This window comes from Giraffa tippelskirchi, chromosome X, assembly GCF_054371585.1.
Source record: "Giraffa tippelskirchi isolate mGirTip1 chromosome X, T2T-mGirTip1v1.2.pri, whole genome shotgun sequence".
NCBI classification, from domain to species: domain Eukaryota; kingdom Metazoa; phylum Chordata; class Mammalia; order Artiodactyla; family Giraffidae; genus Giraffa; species Giraffa tippelskirchi.
Genome location: NC_137289.1, coordinates 127,544,490 through 127,566,644, shown reverse-complemented (window position 1 = coordinate 127,566,644; position 22,155 = coordinate 127,544,490). Strand labels below are relative to the sequence as shown.

General features: G+C 44.8%; 1 protein-coding gene across 2 annotated transcripts; it reads left to right on the top strand.

Annotated features, from left to right (window-relative positions):
* Positions 1 to 6,839: 6,839 nt before the first annotated feature.
* Positions 6,840 to 21,403, top strand: MAGEB3 (MAGE family member B3). Of its 2 annotated transcripts, none has more exons than XM_081564220.1 (2): positions 6,840 to 6,970; positions 19,363 to 21,403. In XM_081564220.1, the coding sequence occupies exon 2, from the start codon at positions 19,416 to 19,418 to the stop codon at positions 20,454 to 20,456; it is 1,041 nt and encodes a 346-aa protein (XP_081420346.1). In that variant the 5' UTR covers positions 6,840 to 6,970; positions 19,363 to 19,415; the 3' UTR covers positions 20,457 to 21,403. The 2 variants fall into 2 exon arrangements, with proteins under 2 accessions (XP_081420346.1, XP_081420347.1); XM_081564221.1 differs by lacking the exon at positions 6,840 to 6,970 and adding an exon at positions 16,931 to 17,225.
* The last annotated feature ends 752 nt before the right edge of the window (positions 21,404 to 22,155 follow it).

The following is a 22,155-nucleotide window of genomic DNA, read 5'->3' as shown; positions in this document are numbered from 1 at the left end:
GTTCCTATTTCCCTCCCTCTCTATTAATGATCAATTGAAACATTAATATTCTGGGATAGATTTTTTATAATGAGATGGAAAAATCAACAGAAATGTAAGAATGATTTTTCTAAAACTAAACTGGGATTTTGAAAAGCTGATAATCCACTTAAACATTGATGGAGATGTTTTTATTTTGATCTGGGTTGCTTGCTCTATAAGGAAAGAATGGTATATGGCAGCACATAATTATAAAACTTGAAGTTGTCTCCCAGTATCAGTGATACCTAAAGACGTGCTTCCAAATGAAGAGAACTTTAATAAAGTCACAAAGCCTTGTTTCAGTTCATTGATGAATGATTTTATAATATTATAAAATCATATATATATCCAAATGTCATAGAGGGAAATATTAAAATACTAAAATCCTATTGAAGAGGCCTTGCTAAAATATATGCCAGAGGCACAGATTTCAGGAATGGTTCTATTTAATATCTTTATTAATTAGCTAGTACATGACTAAAACAATATATTAACGACAATCATGAGTTTTGTTCCACCGAAAGAAGACGCTAATGAATACTAAAATTATCCAGGAGATGCATTAATATAGCTCTAAATATGTTACTCATATGCTGTTTTTTTTTAATGTCAGCTATCTTGAACCACCACCTTGTTTCTCTTTTGTTTGAAATCCTTTGAAATGCAGCATTTAAGAAAGTAACTTGATCAAATCAATGCATTTCTAATTACCTGGCTAGCCTAAGTCCAGATCACAAGATAAAGACTGGGTTTGTGTTATAGCTTTGCCTGGGAAACTACTTTCGTTTTTAAATTTATTGGAACTGTAAAGAGGAAAGTGGATATGTGCTTTCAGCTGTACTCTACACTTCTACAGGCATCTCTGGGTCATGGCTCTGAAACCCTGTCTCTACTCTGCCTTTGCCTTTCCCAGATCTACTGTGTGTCTTCTGCAGGAACTTGGCCTGCTCCAGTTTCTGAACTGGTCATTGTAAGAATAGCAGAGAGGATACCAGTAACTTCAACCCTAACATCTGGAGAAGTCCAGAATCAGGTCTTGAAGGACATAGTACACTGTACCACTTGGATGAATCACAAGCATTCGTGTAACATCCTTATTACCACATTCCATTGCCACTTCCACTATGGAAAACTGGTTCCTAACATGGAATTTCTCCCTCGTGGTTTCCAAACATTCCCGTTATCCACTGAGCCTGAACGCCTACCCTGGATTCACACCTTTTTTGAGTAGGTCCCCTACAACTGGGCTGACTCGAGCATATTATCCCCCTTAGAGCTTTGGGTGCCTACAAAATATGCATCTACTCTCCTTTGAGTAACCATAATATAGTATTGTTCTTTGGTAAATTTGGGATGGCCTATAGTTAACATGGGCTTCCCAGGTGGTTCAGTGGCCTGCCTGCCAATGCAAGAGACAAAGGTTCGATTCCTGGGTCAGGAAGATCCCCTGGAGGAGGAAATGGCAACCCACTCCAGTATTCTTGCCTGGGAAATCCCATGGACAGATCCTGGTGGTCTATAGTCCATGGGGTTGCAGAGAGTCAGACACGACTGAACAACTGAGCATAGTTAACATATGACCCTTAGAGTATGTCTCTTAGTGATCAAATATGTCAAGCAAGTTTTGGATGTGGTTTGAAATTCTGGAAAATATACAGAGTTAATATTTCATGTCACTTATTAAGCTCCTTGTGTCTTAGATATCATCTTTATTGGCACTAAAGCAGCTATTTTGTTTTGAAAATGTCCCTGGCCTGTATTTCTTGCCCCATCCAAGGGCCACTACACTGTCACTGAAAATAGCAGAAAAACATAAGCTGAAGATCTGCCAGGAAGATTGCAGACAGCACCTCCAAAATGTTCAGTGCCAAAGTCCTGAGAATCAGTATGGAAAAAAAAATGGCAGGAGGACATGTTTTGATAGTCAAATATGTTAAGAAAATTCATCACGCTATATTATCCTTCTTGGAGTTTCTCAGTACATATTGGCATATTGAGAGGTTTGGAAAGTCTTGCAGTGAAAACAAAACTAGAACTTAACTTTGTTTAAATGATTTGCCTGTTTTATGAATAGCACCTAATACTATTGCACAGGCCCTGGTTTTGAAAATACTGATGTCAGCACCACTCCAGCACTGTTTAGGGGGTAAATTTGATTCCCTGTAACAATGTCTCAGCAAGACAGGCTGGCACAGTATGATGTTCCACCCATCATTGCTGTCATTCCCTCCTCAATAGGTCCCTGAAAGTAAAGAAAGAAAGAAAGAAAGAAAGTGAAGTCACTCAGTCGTGTCCGACTCTTTGCGACCCCACGGACTGACTATAGCCTACCAGGCTCCTCCGTCCATGGGATTTTCCAGGCAAGAATACTGGAGTGGGTCGCCATTTCCTTCTCCAGGAGATCTTCCAGACCCAGGGATTGAACCTGGGTCTCTCACATTGTAGGCAGACACTTGACCATCTGAGCCACCAAGGAAGTCGCAATAGGTCCCTGGTACATCCTCAAACCTGCTTTTCACCACGTACCATGATTTCTTTAAATACCTCCCATATGAACTGAGAATAATATAGCTCCAGAAGGGAGGAACTTCAGAGGCCTGCTCCAGCCCTGCTGTGAGACCTGGGAGGCCCAGACAGAGTTTCAAGCTAAGGACCCTCACTGCCCCCACAGGTCGATTTGCCAGACATCCTGTTAATGAAAAAACAGGTCCTATATTTCTTTGTCCAGTGTTATTTTCTCCTCAGACAACCCAAGGAAGTGAAGTCTGAAGGGGATGACCCTGTTAGGCAGAGGGAGGAATTCCATACTCTGTCAGGAGTCAGGGTGAGCAACCAGCATGAGCAGTGAAGGACTACCTACCCCCAAAGAGAGGGTGTCCCCCAGAGTCAAGGCCACACTGTCAACCTTGGGAGGACCCAGTTGGAGGTGACCATATGAGGTGCCTCTCTCACTTCCTTGTTGGAGTTTCAGAAAGATGAAGGCCTTGGTCTGAAGGGAGATGGCCTCGGGTCAGTACAGTGAGTGTCCCGGTAACTGCTATGAGTCACAGTGAGGACCCCAAGTGAGGACTGAGGGGACCACCCACTGTAATACAGGTACACTTACCAGAGCCCAATTCTGCCCACCCTACTGTGAGCCCTGAAAGTAAAAGAAACAGTTAGTCGCTCAGTCGTGTCTAATTTTTTGTGATCCCATGGACCGTAGCCCCTCAGGCTCCTCTGTCCATGGAATTCTCCAGGCAAGAGTACTGCCTGTGTTGCCGTTCCCTTCTCCAGGGCATCTTCCCAACCCAGGGATTAAACCCGGGTCTCCTTCATTGCAGACAGATTCTTTACCATTTGAGCCATCAGAGAAGCCCACTGTGAGCCCTGAGAAGTCTCCAGTTGGGTTGGCTGGTGGAGCTGTCAAATGCCTTCTCAGTTTCTTCAAGTGCTTATGGGACAAACGGGCCAGGAGACCCGTGAGGCCCTAGAATACCACACTTAGAAAAAGTCTGGTGGAGTTGGCTTTCATCAGAGCAAGCAAAGTTGAGTTTACCAGCTGGCACCACTTCCACCTTCCCCCTCTTCCTTAGCCTGTGGTGTCCCATTGCCATTCCTCCTACCTACACTCTTGCTTACTGGTACCAACAAGAGCCATCATACCTCAGTATGAGAACCAATGGTGCAACACATATGAGCAATGCTTTCAGGACCACCAGGAGACCCAAAGACTCAGCATCAGGAGTGTTCATAGGCACCTCATCAAGCATATCAGCTGAGGATTCCAGTGGTCAAGCAGAGGAACAAAGTCAGAGAATCACGCACCTTTGCCAGATGCTAAGAAGTTATCCAAACACACTTTCGATTAGAAAGTGGTTTTGTTGGTGATTTTCCTCGGGCTCAGTTATCAAATGAAAGAGCCCCTCACAAATTCAGACATGGTGAATATCAGAAAAAATGATAAGGAACACTTCACTTCCTGGGATCCCTAGGAAAGCCTCTGAGCATATGGAGCTGGTCTTTGGGGTGGATGTGAAGGAAGTGGGAAACTCCTGTGTCCTTCTCAGAAAACTGGACCTCACCTAAGATGTGAGGCTGAGTTATGTAAAGGGCATGCGTGCATAAGATCAACCCCCTGGTGACTGTTCTGAGCCTAATATTCATGAGTGTATCACAGTGAGAGGGATGGGACGTGTCCTATGCTCTTGTCTCAGAGCAGGTGAACACAGTATGCAAATTAGATGTTTCATTCACATCGTTTCCTGGGAGTTTCTGAGAAATAAGTGTGATTCTCCTTTGAGGCAAGATGGTAAGAAGCCACTGGGCACCTTTGCACTGGGCGGGGAGGGTCAGAGCCCTCAACATCAGACTGGCATTTAAATTCGTTATTGTGTATAATTTGCCAAACCCTGTATGTTCTAGGTTTTAGCTGATGATTAAATTAATGAAAACAAGGATAGATTAGATGGAAGGACTTTTCATAGAGAGGGAAGTTGGTGATCCTTAACACAGATTTAGGGGATTTGTGTTGCATCTAACTGGGGATGTGTATCTTATACCCATATTGAATAATTTATCTTGTGATAGGGAAATATTACGTAGTGTTTCTTGCTAATCAGCATTTTGAGTGATTGGATTTTATTTATTTTAAAAAACATATTCATTTATTATTTATTTATTTGGCTGTGCCAGATCTTACTTGTGGCATGTGGGATCTTCAATCTTCATTGCACCATGCAGTATCTTTAGTTTCAGCATGCAAACTCTTAGTTGTGGCATGCGGGATCTAGTTCCCTGACCAGGGTTTGAACCCAGGTCCCCTGCATTGGGAGCATGGAGTCTTTGTTACTGGACTACCAGGGAAGCACCTGGATTTTCTTGGTTCTAGGATGCTACATATTCTCTGGCTTCTGCTGGAGTTAAAAAAAAAAACACAGACTGAATTATATCATCGGGGTCCAAATTAATCACAGTAATAAATGCCATGTTGTAGTCTCAACACAGGCCAGTCAATGTGCCAGATACTTAACACATTTTAACTACATCCCACCAGTTCTACAAGATAGAGCTTTTATCAAACTCACTTCACAGATGCAGAGCCTGGTATTCACAGAGTTGTCATGTGCCCTAATTCATATGGCTGTTAAGGGACAGATTTGAAATTTGATCCAGGTCGGGATTAGTCAAGGGCCCAGTCAAGAGCCCACATTACTCCAGTTCTTCCAGTCTGAGGCCCACCTTGTGTTTCTTATATTCAGTTTTCTTTTCTTCCTGAAAATGCAACTCAGGCAATTAAAAAAAAAAATCCGTGCTTATACTACTGGATTGGAATACTTTCCCAGAGCAATGTGAGTACCAAAATAAATGACAGGTATGAATAAAGAAAAGAAAGCTAGTACTCAGTGACAAAATGATCATCTACATATGCAATGTCAGCTAACTCAAAAGATCAGAGGCTCAGAAAATCATGCTGGACAGTCCCTTCCCCATAAAATATAAATCTCTCAGAATAGAATTTACATCAGAATCTAAGTCTGGCTGGTGAAGAGAAGGAAAATATGAGTGTATTTTTCCCACAAGACAGAATACCACTTGTATGGAACTCCTGCCTTATGCTTCAGCTTCTCCATCTCACATCACTCCTAAGACAGGGACCAAAGTGTGTGGTAAGGACAATGCTCCGTGTTTGCAGGAATGAGGCATTTCTCAGGAAGCCTTTAACCCAAGAGGAAAGAGCCAAGAGGAGGGTCTCAATGTTAGAGGGCATGGAGGACCAAGACCCCAGAATACAGGGGAGTCACACCTAGACAGTTTGCCATCTGCTATCGGACTTAGCCCCAGAGAGAGCTGGCAGGTTGAGCACACCCTCACGTATTCTTCAGGTTTCTCAGGGACTTAACAGCCTTGGCCTAAGAACAACAGAAAGAGGTAAGCAGAAAGAATGCCAGTCTTTGACAGATATGAAGGTGGGGACCCTGAATGAGGAATGATGGAAGGACCAAGTCAGAACAGTGGGGTTTCTGTGAAGTCTGGCTCAGGCTATCAACCCTTAGAAGTCCAAAACAGTCCTGGCTCGATGTGGCTAATCTTGGCTTCCAGTTGGAGGGCCCCAGAAGAGCAGAGAGTAGAGTCCCTGGCCTGGTCAGGTATCTGACCAGAATCTGAACAAGAATAATGGAAGCACTTACCCCAGAACAGAGAAACCCCACGAATTCCCCAATGCTGTCAGCCCTGAGATGCCCAAGACAGATGTTTGAGGTAGAGGAACCCCCTCAGTCTCCCTAGAGAGTCTTATGGAGATGAGGATCCTGGACTGGTGGGACAGCCACAGATCTGCAGAGAGAAAACCCAGGCCTTAACAAGAGTCAAAGAAAGTATTAACAAGAGACCTCCAAAACCAGAGGGAGACAAATAGAATTCAGTAAATTCTTAGCCCTGAGAGACCCAGAAGAGCTACTTCTGAGTGGTCCCCTCATTCCACCTGTGTGATCTCAAGGAGGGCAAGGCCTCCTCTAGCAAGATCGGACCCCAGTTCTGCAGAGTGGGCAATCTTGACCATAATCGGCCTTAAGGTGAGGACCATCAGTACTAATGAGAGGGTCTCTCCCCCAAAGAGGGAGGCTCACAGAGTGGCGCCCCTCCTGACAAGTAGAGATGCTCAGAGCAGTGCCCTGACTCCCCTCACTAGGGACTCAGGGAGGCGAGGGCTTTGGGAGCTGGAGGACTCGGGTTCATAGATGGAGGCATCCCGGGCTCTGATACACTGCACAAGGAGGACCCAGGGAGGGATGAATATTGAGCTACCGGGGCTCCAGTAGCGCCGTGCCCCTGCCGTCATCCCTGGGAGACCTCACGTAGGACCCTATGCAGCTCCCCTCCACTTCCGCTTCGAAGGTGAGACGCTCAACCGATAGCCGCAGCGATCCTTTGGCGGAGACTTAGTGTCCAGGACTCATCCGGAACCAAGGTGAGGACCTGAATGTAGCTGAAGGGACTTTCCCAACCCTCCCAGTAATGAAAGTGACCCATCCACATCCCACCCCTATGATATGGCTCTTGTGGGCCCCTCAGTGCTATCGGCTGAATGCGGTCTAGCGTGTCTCAGGCTAAGGCGTTGGTCTGTGGGAGTAGGCCCGGATTCTACCCCCAGAGGAGCTCTAGGACCTAGATAACGGCCCTGAGGGCTGATGAGCAGACTTCGACACCGCATGGGGGCCACACTGAGCGGCCCCCCTGCACTCAGCTCTACGAGGCCCCAGGTGGAACTGGCCGATTGTAGTGCCCCCTGTTGTCCACTGGAGGTGGTCCTGGGGAAGTGAGAGCCTTGCTCTAACAGAATAAACCCAGTTCAACAAAGGGAGCTAGTCCCCAGCACGATTCATGGTTGTGACGCTGAGTGAGGATGGGGGCTCCTCCCATAAGAAACGGAGCCGCATAAAGTACCAGCCCTGTTTTCAGGCCTGGGAGAATCGGGCGTTTTGACAAGACACTTCCCCGGTCATCTCAGGGAAGTGAGAGACCAGGTCAAAGAGAGCAGCCTGAGGTTGGCAAAGGAGGGTTTCAGGTTTACCAGGAGTCATGGTGAGGACCTCAGGGGCTGTGGGGATGTTCCACACCATGTCAGACACATCCTCTGTGTTGTCATCCCTGGGAGACCTCAAGGATACATGTCAGTTCCCACTGCAGGCTAATGGGGAAGTAAGGGTCTTGGTCTGAGGGGAGTGGTCAGCAGAGGGAGAAATCTTAGACCCTGTCATGAGTCATATGTAGACCTTGGTTGCTTCTATGTCCTGGCTATTGTAACTAGAGCTGCAGTGAACATGAGTACAAGTGTCTCTTTCAGTTACCGTTTCCTCAGGGTATATGCTCAGTAGTGGTATTGTTGGCTCATGTGGTAGTTTTATTCCTAGTTTTTTATGCAAAGTGAATTAAGCAAGAAAGAGGAAAGCCAATATCATGTATTAATGTATATATATGGAATCCAGAAAGATGGTACTGATGAACCTATTTGCAGGGCAGCCTGGAGATGCAGACATAGAGAACAGACTCGTGGACACAGTGGGGGAAGGATAGGGAGGGGCAGATTGAGAGAGCAACATTGAAAACGTACACATTACCATATGTAAAATAAATAACCAGTGGGAATTAGTTTCATGACTCAGGGAGCTCAAAGCCAGTGCTGTGACAGCTTAAGAGGAGTGGGATGGGGTGGGAGGTGGGAGAGAGTTTCAAGAGGGAGGGGATATACAATATACCTATGGCTGATTCATATTGATGTGGGGCAGAAAATAACACAATATCGTAAAGGTATTATCCTCCAATTAAAAATAAATTTATTTTTAAAAAGACATATAGAAGAAAAGAGAAGCAAAAAAGCATATTTTAGACTTTGAATTGGGATCTTGTGTGGGATCACAGGAACATTAACCTGCCTGCAACAGCTTTTGTTCTTAGGAGACCGTGTTTGGTAAGATGAGGTCATCTTCACTTCCTCCTGTTGGGACACAGGGTGGTTGGCTTTTACTATTACACAGGCATCAGTTCAGGAGAAAGTAGAGGATCTCTGACAAAGGTCCATCTAGTCAAAGCTATGGTTTTTCCAGTAGTCATGTATGGATGTGAGAGTTGGACTATAAAGAAAGCTGAGCACTGAAGAATTAATGCTTTTGAACTGTGGTGTTGGAGAAGACTCTTGAGAGTCCCTTGGACTGCGAGGAGATCCAACCAGTACATCCTAAAGGAGATCAGTCCTGGGTGTTCATTGGAAGGACTGATGTTGAAGCTGAAACTCCAGTACTTGGGCCACCTGATGCAAAGAGCTGAATCATTTGAAAAGACCCTGATGCTGGGTAAGACTGAGGGCAGGAGCAGAAGGGGATGACAGAGGATGAGATGGTTGGATGACATCACTGACTCAATGGACATGAGTTTGGGTGGGCTCCGGGTGTTGATGTTGGACAGAGAGGCCTGGCGTGCTGCAGCTCATGGGGTCGCAAAGAGTCAGACACCACTGAGTGACTGAACTGAACTGAAAATAAATGACATTTGAAGAGAGGAAACAAAGCAATAATGTTTGCTGACAATAGGATCATCTATCCATCAATATTGCATCTCAGATAAGCTTAAAAGATCTGAAAGCTTTAAAGAGTCAGATAAGCTCAAAAGATCAGGATTCAAAAAAAAAAATCATCTCACAGCCATTTCTTTGTATAAAGGCATATCTATTAGATCTGAAATATAAAGTTGATGGATTAGAGCAGAGGTTCCCTGAGAAGTCTGGCTGAAGGAGAGAAGGGACAGGTTACCGCGTTTTGTTTCCCTCACAGGTCTCTACCTGGGCCCCTTACTTAGGCCATGGGTTTCCCATCCTTCATCACTCCTAGGACAGGGACTCCTTCTCTGCAAGGTTTGGAGTAGGGAAACTGATCGGGGCTTTTCAGGGATGTGGCATTTCCCAAGAAGCCTCTAATCTAAGGGGGAAGGGCCTATAGGAGGACACCGTGCACCTGGACTGAGGAAAGCAACACCCCAGAATATTAGGTGTACAAAGGCTCCAGGGAGGGCTCTCAAGCTGAACATCTCCTCACTGTGTTGTCACAGTATAGTTGTCAGGGTTTGAGACCTTAGGTCTAAGGAGGGCAATCTCAGGTCACAGAAGGAATTGTCAGATATATACGTGAAGCCCCTTGAAATGAAGTGAAAGAAATAGCCACCCAGAACCACTGGGGTTCTGTAGCATCCACTTCCTGCTGTCAGCCCTCGGAGGTCCTGAATTCCATCATAGGATGAGGTAGAGAGAGGCCTGGAGAGCTGAGAAAGAGAGAGCGCTACTGCAATGGTCAGGGCATGTTCCAGAACCAAGTCTGCCAGCTCCTCTCACATAGTGACATCCAGGGCACATCTTTCATCTTGTGATTGAAAAGAGAAGTAAGTATTCCAAGTATCTGAGTGCCAAGGTGGAGTTGAAGGGAACACATTTTATGTCTTTTTTTGTTCTTGCTTGACCTCAGTCACTGGGAGATGGAGATGTATCTTTATCTGTTTCAGTTCAGTCGCTCAGTCGTGTCCGACTCTTTGCGACCCCATGAATCGCAGCACACCAGGCCTCCCTGTCCATTACCAACTCCCGGAGTTTACCCAAACCCATGTCCATCGAGTCGGTCATGCCATCCAACCATCTCATGCTCTGTTGTCCCCTTCTCCTCCTGCCTCTAATCCTTCCCAGCATTAGGGTCTTGTCCAATGAGTCAACTCTTCGCATGAGGTGGCCAAAGTATTGGAGTTTCAGCTTCAACATCAGTCCTTCCAATGAACACCTAGGACTGATCTCTTTTAGGATGGACTGGTTGGATCTCCTTGCAGTCCAAGGGACTCTCAAGAGTCTTCTCCAACACCACAGTTCAAAAGCGTCAATTCTTCGGCACTCAGCTTTCTTCACCGTCCAACTCTCACATCCATACATGACCACTGGAAAAACCATAGCCTTGACTAGATGGACCTTTGTTGGCAGAGTAATCTCTCTGCTTTTAAATATGCTATCTAGGTTGGTCATAACCTTCCTTCCAAGGAGTAAGCGTCTTTTAATTTCATGGCTGCAATCAACATCTGCAGTGATTTTTGAGCCCAAAAAAATAGAGTCTGACACTGTTGCCACTGTTTCCTCATCTATTTCCCATGAAGTGATGGGACCAGATGCCATGATCTTAGTTTTCTGAACGTTGAGCTTTAAGCCAACTTTTTCACTCTCCTCTTTCACTTTCATCAAGAGGCTCTTTAGTTCTTCTTCACTTTCTGCCATAAGGGTGGTGTCATCTGCATATCTGAGGTTATTGATATTTCTCCCGGCAATCTTGATTCCAGCTTGTGTTTCTTCCAGCCCAGCGTTTCTCATGATGTACTCTGCATATAAGTTAAATAAGCAGGGTGACAATACACAGCCTTGACGTACTCCTTTTCCTATTTGGAACCAGTCTGTTGTTCCATGTCCAGTTCTAACTGTTGCTTCCTGACCTGCATACAGGTTTCTCAAGAGACAGGTCAGATGGTCTGGTATTCCCGTCTCTTTCAGAATTTTCCACAGTTTATTGTGATCCACACAGTCAAAGGCTTTGGCATAGTCAATAAAGCAGAAATAGATGTTTTTCTGGAACTCTCTTGCTTTTTCGATGATCCAGCGGATGTTGGCAATTTGATCTCTGGTTCCTCTGCCTTTTCTAAAATCAGCTTGAACATTTGGAAGTTCATGGTTCACGTATTGCTGAAGCCTGGCTTGGAGAATTTTGAGCATTACTTTACTAGCATGTGAGATGAGTGCAATTGTGCGGTAGTTTGAGCATTCTTTGGCATTGCCTTTCTTTGGGATTGGAATGAAAACTGACCTTTTCCAGTCCTGTGGCCACTGCTGGGTTTTCCAGATTTGCTGGCATATCGAGTGCAGCACTTTCACAGCATCATCTTTCAGGATTTAAAATAGCTCAACTGGAATTCCATCACCTCCACTAGCTTTGTTCATAGTGATGCTTTCTAAGGCCCACTTGACTTCACATTCCAGGATGTCTAGCTCTAGGTGAGTGGTCACACCATGGTGATTATCTGCGTCATGAAGATCTTTTTTGTACAGTTCTTCTGTGTATTCTTGCCATTTCTTCTTAATCTCTTCTGCTTCTGTTAGGTCCATACCATTTCTGTCCTTTATCGAGCCCATCTTTGCATGAAATGTTCCCTTGGTATCTCTAATTTTCTTGAAGAGATCTCTAGTCTTTCCCATTCTATTGTTTTCCTCTATTTCTTTGCATTGATCTCTGAGAAAGGCTTTCTTATCTCTGCTTGCTATCCTTTGGAACTCTGCATTCAGATGGAAATATCTTTCCTTTTTTCCTTTGCTTTTCGCTTCTCTTCTTTTCCCAGCTATTTGTAAGGCCTCCTCAGATAGCCATTTTGCTTTTTTGCATAACCTTTCCATGGGGATGGTCTTGATCCCTGTCTCCTGTACAATGTCACGAAACTCTGTCCATAGTTCATCAGGCACTCTGTCTATCAGATCTAGTCCCTTAAATCTATTTGTCACTTCCAATGTATAATCATAAGGGATTTGATTTAGGTCATACCTGAGTGGTGTAGTGGTTTTCTCCACTGTCTTCAATTTCAGTCTGAATTTGGCAATAAGGAGTTCTTGATCTGAGCAATGGTTCAGAAATGTATATTTATTTCCAAACATTGAGTTATATATGTGAAATGAGTACAGCTTTTTTATATGATAACCATATCTCAACAAAGTGTTTTTTTTAAAAGAGCAGATATTTGGTCTTATTTGGGGTTGTAGTCTGAGCATAGTACAAAGGGTACAGTAGGCACTTTATATTTAATCAATAAAGGCTGAAAGAAAGAGTATAAATAAGGAAAAGATTATTAATTTTTGGTTTACCTAAATCCTTCTTGTGCTTTTTCTTCTAAAAATTAAAGTTATATGCTTGTATTGGCTTATATTATTTAGGAATGTAAGATAAATTCTAGTAGATTAGGCCACATGTTTATTCTCTTGTTTATTTCCCAATTATTATTTGAGAAGGAGCTCTTTTATTTTCTTTTGGCTGTGAAGCATGCTGGACCATCCCCAACCAGGGATGGAACCCACCCATGCCCCGTGCATTGGGAGCAGGGAGTCTTAAACACTGGACCAACGGGGACGTTCTGAGAATGAGGTTTTTGGTAGGCTTACTAGTACTGTGGATGTTTTTTTAAAAAATGGAACAACAGCAACCTCCAAAATAAGATCTAGCCCCTGTCTATTGAATTTTAGAGTCTAGGAGGTACTATTATATGAAAATATGGTGAGATATTCTCTGTGACCAAAAGCAGCAGTCCCCAAACTTCAGGCCTCCAACCATTACCTCCTTGTGAGATCAGCAGCGGCATTTAGGTTTGAAATAAAGTTCATAATAAATGTAATGTGCTTGAATTATCCCCAAACCATCCCCCACTCCCAGTCTGTGGAAAAATTGTCTTCTACAAAACCAGTCCCTAGTGCCAAAAAGGTTGGGGACTGCTGAAAGAAGAAGTAAAAGCAGGGGTAAAGAGGGCAGGCAGTTGGAGTTGAAAGCAAGTGTAAACGGCCTGTGGTGAGGCAGTTTGAAGCCTTGTTGTTGTTCAGTCATTAAGTCATGTCCCACTCTTTGTGACCCCATGGGCTGCAGCTCACCAGGCCTCCCTGCCCTTCACTATATCCCAGAGTTTTCTGAAACTCAAGTGCATTGTCACTGATGCCATTACACCATCTCGTCCTCTGCTGCCTGCTTCTCCTCCTACCCCAAATCTTTCTTTCCTAGCATCAGAGTCTTTTCCAATGAGTTGGCTCTTTGCATCAGGTGGCCAAAGTATTGGAGCTTCAACTTCAGCATCAGTCCTTCCAATGAATATTCAAGATTGATTCCTTGAGGATGGACTGGCTTGATCTCCTTGCTATCCAAGGGACTCTCAAGAGTCTTCTGCAAGACCACAGCTAGAAAGCATCAATTCTTCGAAACAGGTTTCTTTATAGTCCAACTCTCACATTTGTACATGACTACTGGAAAAACCATAGATTTGACTATAGGGACCTTTGTTGGCAATATCATGTCTCTGTTTTTTAATACAATGTCTAGGTTTGGAGCCTTAGGAAAATGCAGAGCCTTCAGTGAGAAGTCATTTTAAGTAAAGTTGCCTCGTGGGCTAGAGAGACAGTGGGAGTGGTGGGCATGACCAGATCCTCAGATGGAGGGCCTCAGAGAGTCCAAAGTCTCCTGCACTGGTGACATTTACCCTGGGTTGAGGGAGCCAGAGACCTTTCCATTAAGAAGGTACTCGATTATTTTATCTTTTGTGTAACTGGGCAAATTCTAGGCAAGTTCTAGGTTTTTTGTTGGTAGTTAACTACGTGGAAATATTGGTTATTTAGATGCAAGGGTAGCTAGGAGGGAAGATACTGGTCAATGACAAAAATTCTAAAGACTTTGAGTTGTTTCCAACTAGGAAAGATTCTACCTCAAGCACATTCTATGTTATATCCTCTGGTGTGACTATTACATGATTGTCCTTGCTAGGCAGCATTTTAGTTCAATGTGATTTTCTTTGTCTTGGAGTTTGGTTAATGCGCTGGAGTTCAGAAGGCTAGTGAAAGGGCATTTGAAACAATTGACCAGCTTAAACTGCTTTTACCTTCTCAAAGAGATTGTTGATTAATCACACCTTGAGTCATTTTACAAAGAAAGAACTGCATGTGTCCAAGAAGGAACACATGACCTCAGGAAGACCCCGGAGCCAAGATCTTCAGTCTGCAGAACTCAGAGAAGAGAAATGTTGCCCCAAGGGTCATTTACAAAGTGATAAGTCCTTCACTAAGGAAAGCCTGGCTTCCAGTAACCTGAGTAGCTCATATGGACTAATTCAAGACTAGTCAATTAGCTTCCAAGTTAGAAATTCCCGTGACCCGTTAGATTTCACCCAGGCTGCTGGATTGAAGAGAGATTTGAAACCTCGCCTCCTGCACTGGTAGGCCTTGCAGTAAAGCTCTTTTCTTAAAAGCTCTTGCCATAAGTATTGGTTTCTGTGCGCATCTGTCAGTGAGCCCATGTTCAGTGAGTTTGGGCAGCCCAGTTGAGATTTAGGACCTGTGACCATCTGCTTGATGCACTGTAGCCCCTGATGGGTTGTCAGCACCAACACTGAGTGGCCACCTCGACTGAGTTTGTCTAGAAAGTTGGCTTTCAGGTTCCTGTTTCCTAGCATGGCAATCTGGGCTCCTTGGGCTTCTTTGGCTCCTTTCACTTTAAAGAAAAGAAATAGCTCCTGGATCATATATCTTTGGGGTAAGTAGTCATTATAATGTTCCTATAACTAAATGTTCTATATGTAGTTAGAATATGCCTGTAGTCTAATAATCTCATCAGGACTGTGGGTTAGAGAGGATTGGACTGTTGGATGGCATCACCGACTCAATGGAAACGAGTTTGAGCAAACCCCAGGAGTTAGTGAAGGACAGGGAAGCCTGGCATGTTATAGTCTATGGGGTGGCAAAGAGTCAGACACACCTGAGCAACTGAACAACGACAACAACACTGTGGGTTAGGATCCCGCCTCGAGGAGTTTCTCCCGTCTGGATAAAATCCAAGGGCTAGGATGAGGGGTTGGTTAGGGACCCTCCTAAGGGGACAGTGCAAGAGGTTAGAGCTGCTGAGGTATTCAGTGATTGGATTAGAGCCCCGAACACTACGTTAAGGTCCCAGGTCTTTGAATTTATTTGCCTATGTTTAACTATGTCTGACTGTTATATGTGTTGGGATTGGCTATTGGATGACTGTGACAAAATTTATTAAACCCGATATTAATGAGGGTCCTCTGAATCGGTAGATAAACACCTTGCTCCTGGGCTAGAAACCTTGCTTTATGGAGGTGATGGAGTTTTTTACTCATGCCTAAGGTGATTGCCTGTAGGTATTGTTACAGATGGATATCCTTTAAAAAAAAAAAAAGAAACTTTTACTGGAGAATTGCTGATTTACAATCTTGTTAGTTTCAGGTGCACAGCAAAGTGATTCAGTTACATATATATTCAATCTTTTCCAGATTCTTTCCCATATAGGTTATTACAGAATATGGAGTAGAGTTGCCTATGCTATATAGGAGGTCCTTTTCAGTTATCTACTTTATGTATTGCTGGTTTGTGTATGTTCATCCCAATTTCTAATGTATCCCTCCTCCCATGTTTCCCCCTTAGTAATCATAAGTCTGTTTGGAAAATGTGAGAATCTGTTTCTGTATTTTAAATAAGTACATTTGTGTCACTTTTTAAAATTAGATAGTACCTATGAGTGATATAATATTCTATTTGTCTTTGTCTGACTTACTTCATTCATTATGAAAATCTCTTAAGTCCATCCAGTTGCTGCAAATGACATTATTTCATTCTTTATTTATGGCTGAGTATGATTCCATTGTATTTATGAATCACATTTTTATTCATGGACCTGTAGGTGGTTTCCACGTCTTGGCTATTGTAAACGGGGCCGGCTATTGTTAACGGGGCAGTGGGTGGTTAAGATGGTGACACAAAGCGGTATTGATGCGCTCAATTCCCGGACTTCTCCCCTGCTGAACTCTAGGAGGTTAAGCTTTGTTTGTAGGCTTGTGGACACAGTTTAGGTAAGGGAGGAGTGTCAGGTCTGATAGATGAAGAAGGGGACTCTGAATGAGGACCATAGAAACACACTCACTCACCCCCCCCCCCTCAGCCTTCACAAACTTCCCCTGCTATCAGCTATCTGAGACCCTGAGCACCGTGGCCGGATATGAGTCATCCTCACTTCCTATCTACAGTTTCCAGGAAGTAAGGACTTAAGTTTGAGGGCTTGGCCTCTGGCCAGCCGAGGGTGGATTCCCAGTGCTGGTCCAGTTTCGAGGTGAAGACTGAGCTGGAACTGAGGCAGGGGGCCACTCAGCCCATAACAAAGAGGGCCGCACCAAGTCTCACTGCTGCTGTGAGCCCTGGGAAGCCCAGGCAGAACCACCAAACTGAAATCGGCCTGGGAAGTCTCAGGGACGGGAGGGCTTTGGTCTCAGGAGTAGCCCCTGCTTGCAGATGGGGGATACCTCGGTTCTGACTGCAGTGAAGTGAGCGCCCTAAGTACTGATTAGGGGCCCCTCCCCATTTAAGGGTGGTATCACAAAGCAGAGTGCCTGCATATCTGGGAGGCTCTGGTGAGGGGGTAGTCACGTATATAGTACCCTGACTTTGCCTCTCCAGGGACTTGGGGAATTGAGGACTTTGCTCTGAGGCTGAACTACCCAGGTTATTGGTGGGAGGAGTCCTGGGTTCTACCCAGACCTGAGCAAGGACCAAGGCAAACACCGACTCTAAACTTAAGTTCTCGTAAATTCCGCCCCTTTTCCTTGTAGAAACTAGAGTATGGTGAAGATGAGCAGTCTTCTCACTTCTGTCTGAAGAGTTCAGAGAAATGAGGATGTTGAATTAAGTAAATGGCCTCAATTCTGCCAAGGGAGGAGGCCCAGGGCTTCAGAGGAGTCAGCATGAGGACCCTGAAAGAACAATGTTGATCACACTCACCTTCCAACAGGGGAATCAATAGAGAGTGCCCTCCGCACCACCCCCCACCCCCCTCCTGGCTCGCAGCACTGAGAAGCCCAGACGTGGAAGTCAGGTGTATGGGAACCCTCCTTGCTTTCTGATGGTATGGGATTGGTGAGAGCCTTTGTCTGAGAGGAGGTACACCAGGGCAGTAGACATGGGTGTCCCAGGCTCTACCTAGAGCCAAGGCTGAAAGGACCCTGAAAGAGGACTGAGAACCCCAGTGAGCCCAGGACAGAGTTCCCTAGAGCTGACTGCTGTGGGTGCCCCTGGCCAGGGATTCTGGTCTGAGACACCCCTTCTATACTTAAGGTATCATAGGAAGATGAGGACCGGACTTTGGGGTATAAGCTTCACTTCAGTCAGTTCAGTCGTTCAGTCGTGTCCGACTCTTTGTGACCCCATGAATTGCAGCACGCCAGGCCTCCCTGTCCATCACCAACTGCCGGAGTCTACCCAAACCCATGTCCATCGAGTTGGTGATGCCATCCAACCATCTCATCCTCTGTCGTCCCCTTCTCCTGCCCCCAATCCTACCTAGCATTAGGGTCTTTTCGAATGAGTCAACTCTTCGCATGAGGTGGCCAAAGTATTGGAGTTTCAGCTTCAACATCAGTCCTTCCAATGAACACCCAGGATTGATCTCTTTTAGGATGGATTGATTGGATCTCCTTGTAGTCCAAGGGACTCTCAAGAGTCTTCTCCAACACCACAGTTCAAAAGCATCAATTCTTTGGTGCTCAGCTTTCTTCACAGTCCAACTCTCACATCCATACATGACCACTGGAAAAACCAAAGCCTTGACTAGATGGACTTTTGTTGGCAAAGTAATGTCTCTGCTTTTCAATATGCTATCTAGGTTGGCCATAACCTTCCTTCCAAGGAGTAAGTGTCTTTTAATTTCATGGCTGGAATCGCCATCTGCAGTGATTTTGGAGACCAAAAAAATAGAGTCTGACACTGTTGCCACTGTTTCCCCATCTATTTCCCATGAAGTGATGGGACCAGATGCCATGATCTTAGTTTTCTGAACGTTGAGCTTTAAGCCAACTTTTTCACTCTCCTCTCTCACTTTCATCAAGAGGCTCTTTAGTTCTTCTTCACTTTCTGCCATAAGGGTGGTGTCATCTGCATATCTGAGGTTATTGATATTTCTCCCAGCAATCTTGATTCCAGCTTGTGTTTCTTCCAGCCCAGCGTTTCTCATGATGTACTCTGCATATAAGTTAAATAAGCAGGGTGACAATATACAGCCTTGACATACTCCTTTTCCTATTTGGAACCAGTCTGTTGTTCCATGTCCAGTTCTAACTGTTGCTTCCTGACCTGCATACAGGTTTCTCAAGAGGCAGGTCAGGTGGCTTGGTATTCCCATCTCTTTCAGAATTTTCCACAGTTTATTGTGATCCACACAGTCAAAGGCTTTGGCATAGTCAATAAAGCAGAAATAGATGTTTTTCTGGAACTCTCTTGCTTTTTCGATGATCCAGCGGATGTTGGCAATTTGATCTCTGGTTCCTCTGCCTTTTCTAAAACCAGCTTTGAACATCTGGAAGTTCACGGTTCACGTATTGCTGAAGCCTGGCTTGGAGAATTTTGAGCATTACTTTACTAGCATGTGAGATGAGTGCAATTGTGTGGTAGTTTGAGCATTCTTTGGCATTGCCTTTCTTTGGGATTGGAATGAAAACTGACCTTTTCCAGTCCTGTGGCCACTGCTGAGTTTTCCAGCTTTGCTGGCATATCGAGTGCAGCACTTTCACAGCATCACCTTTGAGGATTTGAAATAGCTCAACTGGAATTCCATCACCTCCACTAGCTTTGTTCATAGTGATGCTTTCTAAGGCCCACTTGACTTCACATTCCAGGATGTCTGGCTCTAGGTGAGCCACACAGAGGAGGGGGCCCTGCACCTGCCAAAAGTTGATATGATTGTCCAGAATATGAACCGAGAGGACCCACACCCTCCAGAATGGAGGGGGTTGTCCACAAGGACTTAGACTGGCCCATTGCTCCTCTGCCTCAGGAGGCAGCTGGCAGGGCTGGCAGGCTGCAGCCTGAGTCTCACCTTAATTATTTCAACAGAGGTTTCATAGTACAGGGCGATCAGAATGGGAGTCCTTTGGGTTCACAGAGCAGTGCCTGTGTGGAAACCTGCAGAGTGGGCCTTCTTAAAGGCAAAGTGGTGCCTCCCTGCCACAGGCGCTCCCATCCTCTCATCCTCTCTCCTCTCTGCCCAGATCACGTGCTGTTCTACCTGCACTCCTGCCTGTAGTCCCTGACCACAGTCACCATGCCTCGGCGTAAGAAGGGTAAGCCCCGCACCCATGAGAAACGCCACCAGGCTCGCCATGGCACCCAGGATCTGAGGGGCGCTCAGGTCACTGCCACCACGATGGAAGCACTCTCCTCTTCCTCCAATCCTGGTCCCAGAGTTGATGGTAAGGGAAAGCCCAGTGCTAGGTCTGGTAACCATCTCAAGAGTCCTCGGGGGGCCCTGGCCACCACCACTGTGCCTGCAGGTGTTTCTTCCAGAAAATCATCCAAACGAGCCATTGAGGAAATTGAGAAAATGCGAAACTCCTCTCAGGCCCCTGCCTCCAACGTGCCATCTGGAAAACGCTCACTAACCAGGCCGACGAATCTGTTGGTGCAGTTCCTGTTACACATGTATAAGATGAAAAAGCCCATTAGGAAAGCGGATATGCTGAAGATCATCGATAAAAAGTACAAAAATCAATTCCTCACGATCCTCAAAAGAGCTTCTGACAGCATGGAGGTGGTATTTGGTATTGACATGAAGAAAGACAACACTGCCAAGCATTCTTATGTCCTTGTCAGCAAGATGAATCTCCCTCGCAACGGGATCGTGCACCGTGGCAGGGGTTTTCCCAAGACCGGTCTTCTGATGAATCTTCTGGGTGTGATCTTCATGAAGGGCAACTGTGCCACAGAGAAATACATCTGGGATTTCCTGAATAAGATGAAGATCTATGCTGGGAAGAAGCACTTCATATTTGGAGAGCCCAAGAAGCTCATCACCCAAGATTTGGTGCAGCTGAAGTATTTGGAATATCGGCAAGTGCCCAGCAGTGATCCAGCATGCTATGAGTTCCTGTGGGGTCCAAGAGCGCATGCCGAAACGAGCAAGATGAAAGTCCTGGAGTTCCTGGCCAGGATTAATCGTTTGGACCCCAGTGCCTTCCACTCTCGGTATGAAGAGGCTTTGAAAGATGAGGAAGAGAGGGCCCAAGCCAGCAGATGTCCCAGTGTTCCTCCAGCAGTTCCTTCCACATCTAGTGAAGCTGAGGTGAATTCTGTGCTTTGTGGCTGAAGAGAGTATTCAGTGTTCCAAGAAGTATAGGACTGGATGTCACTCAGGGTTCACAGTGTAAAATACCTTGGTGTTCCTGTTCTGTATGGGGAATTGAGAGATAAATCTGTGTTTTTATGTTCTTTCTACTTTCAAATGTTGCTTCTAAATGAAAGCTTATCTAGCATATATGTGTACAAATTCTTCAGTCACACTTAACCATTTTTTATTGGTCTTAAGGAGCAGAGTTTTTCTGTTGTGTAAAGCAAGTGGGGAAGCTTCCATCTTATTTAATAAGCCAGTGAAAGATAACATGGCATTGCAATATGTTATTTCCTTGAAAATACAAAAAAGTTAAGCAGTAAAATATGTGGGATCAAGAAATAGAGGAAAAGTAAGATGGTCAGTATTTGGTTTCCTCATGCCTTGTACTCTGTGTTTTACAAAATTATCAACAGTATATGCCTGGTTAATTCAGAATGTTAAATTCTAATAATTTCAACCTCGTGCTCACAGGCTCATTTATTCACCAAACATGAACTGAGCCTCTGCTCATAGTAGGCTCCATGCTAGTAGTACTTGGAGAGCTGACAAAAAGATCTAGCCACTGACCATAAAATTATGGAGTTGAGAAGCAGCTATCATATTAAAAAATGGTGACATGACAGCAGTCAAATGTGAATTCCCTGATGCAAGGTAGTGGTGGGCCTTGGGAAAATACAAGTCCTTTAGTGGGAAGTAATTATAAGTTGAGTGCATGGTGGGCTGGATGAGGCTGTGGTAATCCTGACCAGGGGCCAGGTTCTCACATGGTGGGCCCCGTAAAGACAAAGCCTGGGATGGGAAACTGCCCTTAACAGTTACAGGCACACTTTACTCTGTTGCACTTTGCGTTCTTGTATTTCACAGGTACTGCTTTCTTTTCTTTGTTCTTTTTCTTTAACAAATTAAAAGTTTGTGTCAGCCAACCTTGCTTCCCGCAAGTCTTTCAGCTCCATGTTTGCAACACCGTTTGCTCACTTCATGTCTGTGTCACATTTTGATAACATTTGCAATGTTCACACCCTCCGCAGCAAAATGATGGACTCACTGAAGGCTCAGATAATGGTTAGCATCTTTTTTCTTTTAGCAAAGAGGTGTTTTTATTTAAGATATCTATATTGTTCTGAGGCATAATGCTATTGCCCACTTAATAGCCTACAGAATAGTATAAACATAAATTTTATGAAAACACTGGTAAACCAAAAATTTCTTGTGACTCAATTGTGATATTGAATTTCCTTTGGGGGTTGGAAACCAAACTTGCCTGTGAGTCTGCCTGTGCTTTGGGATTTTGAGTAAATCAGAGAGAAATCACGTGAGGCTGGCATGGAATGTGTCCTCTGCTCTTGTTCCAGTACAGGTAAACACTGGACAGATTAGATGTGTTATTCACATTGCCTTCTCTCCACGGAGTTTCTGAGAAATCAGGGTGGCAGTCCCCTGAGGTGGGATGATGCCTTGAAGCCGCTGGACTGGTGCACTCCGCCCTCTCTGGGGGAGCCAGAGCCCACGCCACTAAAAAAGAATAATCATTCTAATCAAGTTATCGTGACTATGATTTGGCAAACAATAGGCTTGTGGGTGGTTAAATGAATGAAAGTGGGAGTGGTTTATAAAAAAGGGCAAGTGAGAGATAGGTAAGTTTGGGGCCCTTGAAACATTTTGGAGCTTTGTGTTA